We start from the raw sequence: 8,146 nt of genomic DNA on the forward strand, positions 1-8,146 counted from the left end.
ACCTCACTGACCTGTTCATGGTGTCAAAGCTGATTAACGATTCTGCTGTGAGACTCAGGTTACCCAGGATCATGAATTTACTTGTCGGAGATTTGAACCCAGTGCACTTCAGCTCCCTGCTCCCTCAAGTACCTACTCCACCTCGTCCACACATCCTAGATCAGGGGTCACCAAGCTGTAAGCACCCACACCCATCAATCACACTGCCACTTAATGAGCCAGGGAGCTATCATTGCTTGCACCAGTGCTGTTCTCAAACCAGAAACCCTGAGGGGATTAATAAAAGTAGGATTCTTCTTCTTCTTAATGTTCCCTTGCCAACAAACTACAGTTTGGCCCAGTTGAGTTAAAACACGGCTGTATGTGTTGTTGTGGAGTCCAGATCAGACGTGGAAAACTGCCCTGTGCTTTTCTTTCTCATGTTAATGTGTGCTGATGACAGTATGTGTGTCTGCCAGGGTTTAACTTCACAGTAATGTAGTGAAGGAATCCACAGGGTTTTTTAAGGCCCCTGCATACTCCATTTTTGAACCCATAAGAACAAGAAGAAAATTGGGCAGTGATGTCAACCAGCTGCCGAAAAAAAAGCTTTTTCTGCAGGACGGTTCATACTCCGATAAGAAGCTGCCGAACTCACAGGCCACGCCCCCTTGCAGCAGCCACACGTCTGTGATGCGGCGTTTAAACTTTTCAACTGCACAGTTTATTTCTGTCCTCCAGTGCTTTCAGAAATACATTTCTCTGAACTGTTCCAGTAATAAAAGAGAGTTTTTGTCAGAGCGCGATGTTGGTCTGGTTTTAACTACAGGAGCTGACTGCTGTTCGTGATGCGTTCAGGTGCATCACGTCAGCCTGCACTCTGACATTTTAACGAGCTGCGGCGCTCGTACAGTAGCGATGTTACAAGCTAAATATGATTAAAATATGACTGATAGTCATGAGCGAACTGAAACACGCATGCACAGCACACGGCACTGCAGAAGTTTCGGCAGTGCGGCACCCACATAGTTCGGCCAGGACGCTTAGTACAGCCCAAACTAATTTCTTCGGCCAGAGGGAGCTGGACGAAGGAAATGAAGTCATTTTGTTCGGCAGGACCTGCACTGCTGAACTTTTGTCTTGTTCTTATGGAGGATGAAGAGGCCTTGAGGGTCCAGCCGAAGGGACTGAGCAAAAAAAGGTTGTGAAACAGTGTTGTGCAACAAGAGCAGGCGATCTCAATGATCTCTTTAATAAATTAAATTAAGGGAATAAAAAAGCAAACTTTTCAAAACATACAAATCACAAAAACGTATACACTTGTTCTTTTGATTTAAAAAAAAAAAAAAAACAACGCAAAAAAAAAGTTAAACACAATCCTTTAAACTCCTTAAAGTAGCTTCAGTCTTCAGCCGGATAGTCATCTTCGTGGAGTTGGAGCAGTTTTCTTTCAGGTCTGCGTTAGCTCTGGATCTTCATATTGTGAGTTCACCAGTAAAATGACATTAACTGGGCTGTTTGTGGCCCATGTTCTAATGAGAGTTCGACACAGACGGCTTCCTCAAAGCAAACAGAGGCTACTTTTGAGAAGTGAACATGTTGGTTCATTGTTTGGGTGCTATGACTGAATACAGAGGCAAAAAGTGTTGTATCTGTGCACTTAGTCTAATTAAACAAAGAAACCAAGAAATAAATTGTGAGAGAACATAAGCAGCTAGTGTGAAAAGTTTAAATAGTTTACAGTCATCAGCTTTTTCAACATAAGGTGACTAAAAGCAGAGTTTTGGGGATCCCTTCAAGCTTCCCAGGAGCCTCTGATTCTCATCTGTGGAAATAAAGACAACAAAAGGACAACAATCAGAATGAGAGTGAGAATGTATTGAACAGCACAAAGCTCCAGATTTTCACTGCCTGTGATCACTGACCGGCTGGTTGTGGGGTAGGTCCGGTGGGGTAAACTGTGACAACCCCCTGCTAGGAAATGGAGTTTCTGTCTCAGTCGAAAGCGAGGTGTTCACTGAATAGGGCCGGGTCATCTGGTAGAGTGGAGTCGGTTGTCCATTTTCACCTGGATCCTCACTGGAGAAGGCTGATTGATCATGTGTGAGGAAGGATATTTAGAAATCATGTTAATCTTCATGGACCTTAAAAAGGACAAGACCTTATTTCAATCTTCAATAAAATAAATAGGTTGAAGGGGCTTTGGTGGTGATTAAAGGGGACATATCATGCTAAATCCACTTTTTTAGCCCTTAAATGCATTTTGTTGTATATTTAGAGTGTTTAGAAGTACAGAAAAGTTCAAAGTAGTCTCTTCAGGTGCTCCGTTGATATCTTTATATTCTGTTTTGGTCATATTTTGCAATCTGTTTCGATTTTTCTATTCTCTATTACGTTTTTTGAACAATGACGTCACAGTATTCGCAGCGGAACTGCCAAATTAGAACATCGACACTTCAAGCAATCCGCAATTTTTGTTTCTCGCTGCGATTTTGTAGTCCAACCTCAACGATGCCGAAGTTACGAGAGGATAAGTCGAAATGTTCGGTTGTTGGATGTAGTAACCCACAAGCTTCGTTACACCGTCTCCCAGCATCAGAACCTTTTCGAAGTGCCTGGTTGAGTTTTATTTTTCACAGAAATGTACCCACATCTGTGGGTAAGGTCATTTTTGTGTGCGCGAATCACTTCAAGAATGACTACTTCAGCAACCTCCGCCAGTATAAAGAAGGATTTGCAGAAAGACTTCGTCTGATTGAGCGGTCAGTTCCTTCTATCTATGGAGACGACGAACAGAGCACTTCGGTAAGCTGTATATAACGCTAAAAAGTGTGATGATAAGACGTCCCTGTCATTGTTTTGTTAGCATTAGCAGTTGCACCGTCTTCATATGTTAGCGCTGTGTGCTCGTTTTAGATTATAATGTAACTTCTGTGTTAAATAGTCGTTGTAATACAGGCAGTATTGTAATAGTGGGCATGGATGGAGAAGTTAGTGTAAATATAGTAACACACCATTGCGTTACATCCATATGAAGACGTTGTTCTGTAGGTGCATCATCGTCATTTTCATCTCGCTCCGCTGGGTCCGACTCTGGCTCCAACATGTATGGCTGGATGGACAAATCTTCCGTTGTTGACATTTTGTAAATAATGTGTGAATATAAAGTTTCTGCGCCGCTAGATAATTGTATCTGTTCTATCAAACTACAAAGATGGCCGAACAGGGTGGCGTTGAACCGAGTGTCACCTCTGCAACCTGGAGAGGAGGCGGGGTATGAAGTGTCTCATTTGCATTTGAAGAGACCGCCCCAAAACGAGTTGCTCTCAGAAGCGCATCAGAAAAGGGGTTGAAAGGGGGCCTGTGGAGCTCTAATAATGAGGAATTCAGACCCAAGCATTGCAGTTCCGCTTTATATAGACCACAACTGTATGATTTATATGTAAAAAGGAAGGATTTAAAAGCATGATATGTCTCCTTTAAAGTCTTAGACACGTCAAAGATTAACAACAAAATTGACTTGATTACATTTGTATTTGTCATGCAGTGTCAGAAATTTCCTATCAACCCTTTCATGCCCAAAAATGTCCCATTGACTTCCACTAAAGCCACATTTTTTAATCTCACTGTTGTTCCAGTATAAAACCATGCATCCTGTAGTCCTGGAGGTTCAGCATCCTGCATGTTCTAGCTCTCTCCCAGTTGATAATAATAAGGACTCCTTAACGGGCTCTTGTACAATTTTAATGAAGAGTTCTTCATTAGATTCAGGTGTGCTGAAGCTGGGGGACATCTAAAGCATGCAGGACCCTCCAGGACCAGAGTTGGACACCCCCGGTTTAATGGAAGCCATGTGAACTATTAAACAATCAAATACATGAAATGGCAATTCAGTAATTAAAATTTGTACATTTGTGGTAATCCTGTGAAGGATTAAATATGTTTACGTGATAAAAGAAGAATTAATGCAAAAGTTTCATCACACACACTTTAAAACAGTCAAATAATCACCAAAATAATACATTTCATCAAACGTTATGAAAGAAGTTGAGCCTGAATAATGATGTTAATGTGACTGGAGATTAAATACTGACCAGCATTGATTGTACTGATTGCACTCTTGGATCTGGTCCATTCAAAGTCTTCATTCAGCCACTGGTTCACCAGCTTCTCTTTCACGTCTTTCTTCCTGTGGAATCAGATATAATTGGGTTTATATATATGTCACCCACAAAGCAACACATAACACACAGCAATCTTGTCTGTGTTATGAAAGTAAACTGTTAACCAGGAAGCTTGAGTTATACGTATTTTAAGCAAACTAAACAAATGTTACGGTCCAGAGGCTGATGATCGCGAATTGAAAGAATTGATAACCGCAATGAATGACTTTCATAATGAGTGAATGGTCTGCAGGGTTTAAACATTTATACATGATAGTTAGGTGACGTTCTGATTAATTAAAAGAGCAGCTTGGCTGTTGAGCATCAGTCATTTTTCACTACAGCAGGTAGACTGATGTACAGTCCTTAAAAGACACAGTGCTGGGACTTTAACATTTTGATTAATGAACCTTAATATACTGATCGTCCTGGAGTGACTGTAATGTTTTCCGTGAGTTCAGAGGTTATATCCTGTTAATAAATGAAATTAGATGTTGTACTTATTGATTTGGTGGAGGGTCTAGAGAGCGGGCCTAGAGGGGCAGTGTTTGAGGAGCTGGACTGTGGAGGGAGTTGAGTGGAGTGAGAACAGATCTGGAGAGCATGCTGAGAGTTAGCGGCTCGCCAGCCTTGTTCGGTTCTGCCGTGGTTACGGCCCACAGGAACCATTTGTTTTATTGAATAAAGTCTGAGTTTGAAGACCATTCCCGCTCTTTCTTTCAGCGACAATACCGCTGCATCAGTGTGGAGAGACGCTAAGCTAACATTAGCAGCTAACTAATGTGAAACGAACGTTTCATTCTAAAAACTGTGAAATGGAATCGTGGATAAGAGCACAGCTGTGTGTGAAATATCCACAAAGAATTTGCACATCAAGAAAATCAAGTCTTTAGTGTCAGGTCAATGCTAACATGTCGCCACGAGCTAATGCTACACATGAACTTGTTAGATTTAGACTGCACAGAATAATTACAAATAATAATGAATGAGTAAAGATGATTTGGAAGTGTTTGTTTCTCCTCTTGTGAAGCAGTACCAACATGTCAGCTTACTTTGTTTGCTTGCGTCTGTTGGTCACCACATAAACAGTCAGAGATGCAACAACCAGCAGCAGGAAGAGGAGCGTCACATTCAAGCCAGCATAGAAAGCTGTCCTCTGGATCGGAAACTGACAGTCATCGCCCATATACCAAGTGGAATCCAGATCCAGACACCTGAGAATGAAATAAAGCAGAAAAAAAAAAAAAAAAATGAATTCAAAGTAAATATTCACCCGGATTAAAAAAAATAAATGAATTCAAAGTAAATATTCACCCGGATTAAAAAAAAAAAAAGAACTCTATTGAAGAAACACTCTTCAAAAATGGAGACAGTGTTTTAAAATGGGGAAAAAAATAGAAATCAAACATCAGAGACAGTAAAAAATGAAATGGCAAAAATAATAGTTTGGTAGCTGCTGATAGTGAAGTGAAGATATGTTTCTTGGTGTTGGGGTTCACAAGCATATTTTAATCAGACAGAAAGCTCAGAATCATTTCTATGTCTTTTTATTTTTGTAATGTCAACTTCCCTTGGCATTACATTGCAGTGGAAGGCCAATTTAAGCCTGCAAGCCATAGTTTTTATACCTCTGATTTAAATCTCTGTGAAAATGTAGTTAAAATGAGTCGAAGACAAGGAGCGAAATGAAAACCGACATGTTATTGACCCAATATTTCCAAATTAGACAATAAATAACTGCAGCCAACAAACATTTCTAAAGGTGTCCGACACAATCTGTAAAGACAATCATCTGTTCAAACACATTCTCCATCAAGTTTCCACTGAAATGCAGATGAGACATTGTAATCCAGACAATTTCTTCATAATTAATTGGTTTAAAACTGAGCAGAGGAAGATCGACATAGAAGACGGGTGGTGATAACTAGACTGAACTTGAGCAGAGAGTTTCAGCAGAGATCTGAGAAAACATGAATATTGGTCAATGTTAGGTGGCAACTTTCTTTGTTCTCTTTGTTCATCGTATGATCACCGTCTTTTGTGTGTTGCACAATTTAAAAACTCAAGTTTAGACATATATTTGCTCAAAGAAAGCATCTGTTCCTATTTATCATCTATTAAATGTAACAAAAGAACAACTGTCATGATCCTGAAGTCAACTTACTTGCATATACGTCCAACATCCCTGTGCACAGTGCAGATTCCCTGATTATAGCAGGTTTTAGAAGCTGAGTGGAGGTGGTGACATACAGTCACGCATGTCAATAATCCTCTGATTTCAAAAACCTCATAATACACAGAAAATTCTGGATTCATTCCACAAACACCTGGAGGGACAAACAAAGACACTTTTGTTAGTTTGATCAGGTCAGAAATGTGCAGTATTGACATTCAACTGTACTACAGAGTGTGTAAGATTCACTAACATAAAGACAGTGCTCTGTAGTGGACTGTCTTATACCTTTTCAGACAAGCCTATTCATCTTAAAACTGTCAGTCTATGTTTTTTTGCTTTTATTACTATGAATATGTTTTTACTTGTTTTAAACTGCTTGTTTAACATGTAATGTAAAGTGCTGGGTGTTTGAAAGGCGCTGACAAATAAAATGTATTGTTAATGTTGTTATTTCCATTGTGTACCCTGCTCTTTCCCACAGCTAGTAGGGATTGGCTACTGCAAACCAGTTTAGAAGATGAATGGATGGACACCTGACCCATAAAATGATGGAAGACATCTTTTGATCCACCCTATTTTTTTATCGACATTTGACATTACCCAAACTAACTTCAACTTCTTGCTGCATTAGTCAGATAAAGACCATCATCTACCAGTCCCTGTGTTTCTTTTACGAAAACGCGCACACACAAACACCTTACCTTCTAAAGAGACCTTCATTTCAATACATTTGGGCTCTTCAGTGACATTAAATGGACAACCTGAAAATTGGTAAAACAAAGAAAACATCTGATCAGTTACATAAACATGATCTAATCTTTCAATTTAATAAAGTTCAGATTTCAGAGATTGTTCAGATTGTTCTGTACTTTACCTGTGCAGTTGACAAGGTCTTTATTAGCCGTCTCAATAGCATCAAAGCTTTGTCCATATATTTCTTCAATGCTGCCATTATTTGCCAATTGCAAGATGACTTCATGTGTGACACTAACACTGAAACTGAAACAATGTCAAAAATTACAATTATAAGATGCGATTTCCTCACTTGTGTTTGCACGTTCTCCATGTACCTGCAGGATTGTACCCTAAAGGTGTGTTTGTCTGAGTCTGGCGTGGATGTAATGTAATACATTGAAGTGCATTTTGTCCAACATCAGGCATACATAGAAAACTTGTATTGTATTTTCATTAATATATGGCATCCCTCAGTGTAAATTGAGAGTCTTTCAGTGGGTTTAAGTCAATTTTGTCAGCCCACCCCTGTAGGAAACAAGGCTATGTAACAACAATTTTCAATATGGGTAAAACTGCTGACTTGGCAATTGTTCAGGAGACATTTATGGTGCTTTTCCACGAGTACCTACTCAGCCCTATTCAACTCAACTCAACTTGCCTTGCCTCACCTCTACTCGACTTAGCCTCGGTCGTTTTCCATTGCAATATTGTACAACCACGGCATGAGCGGAGTCATCGGACCTTTTCCCCGTCATGCGCAAGTAATCATCCCCAATATGATGCAGAGTAAATGTGCGTTGGATATCAGCTCAAATAATAAATTAAATAGTATATATTTTTATATATTTATTTATATTATGACAAAATATGGATTGTTACGATGGCGCTTCACTGTCCGATGTTTCGGTTTCATTGGTGCCCCGGTTAACTGATGACTTCTTCCACCAGCTGTTAGCAGCAGGTGACCAAGTATCATAAGACAAACAGTATGATACTTTAAACTTTAATGGAAATGCGGTTAAAAGACGTTCACTAGGACAGATATGGATTTTGGTGGAGTTTTTAACATTTGCTGTAAAAAGCGGAAGCTCAA

General features: G+C 39.8%; 1 protein-coding gene across 1 annotated transcript; it reads right to left on the bottom strand.

Annotated features, from left to right (window-relative positions):
- Window positions 1-1,196: 1,196 nt before the first annotated feature.
- Window positions 1,197-7,073, bottom strand: LOC308123455 (uncharacterized protein). Its single transcript, XM_080485960.1, has 6 exons — window positions 7,020-7,073; window positions 6,307-6,469; window positions 5,195-5,356; window positions 4,074-4,168; window positions 1,905-2,068; window positions 1,197-1,804 (listed from the first exon to the last, which is right to left on the bottom strand). Exons 1-6 carry the CDS (start codon window positions 7,036-7,038, stop codon window positions 1,775-1,777), a joined length of 633 nt encoding a protein of 210 aa, XP_080342086.1. The 5' UTR covers window positions 7,039-7,073; the 3' UTR covers window positions 1,197-1,774.
- Between the last annotated feature and the right edge of the window lie 1,073 nt (window positions 7,074-8,146).

This window comes from Lipophrys pholis (genome assembly GCF_963383615.2).
Source record: "Lipophrys pholis genome assembly, chromosome: 18".
NCBI lineage: Eukaryota > Metazoa > Chordata > Actinopteri > Blenniiformes > Blenniidae > Lipophrys > Lipophrys pholis.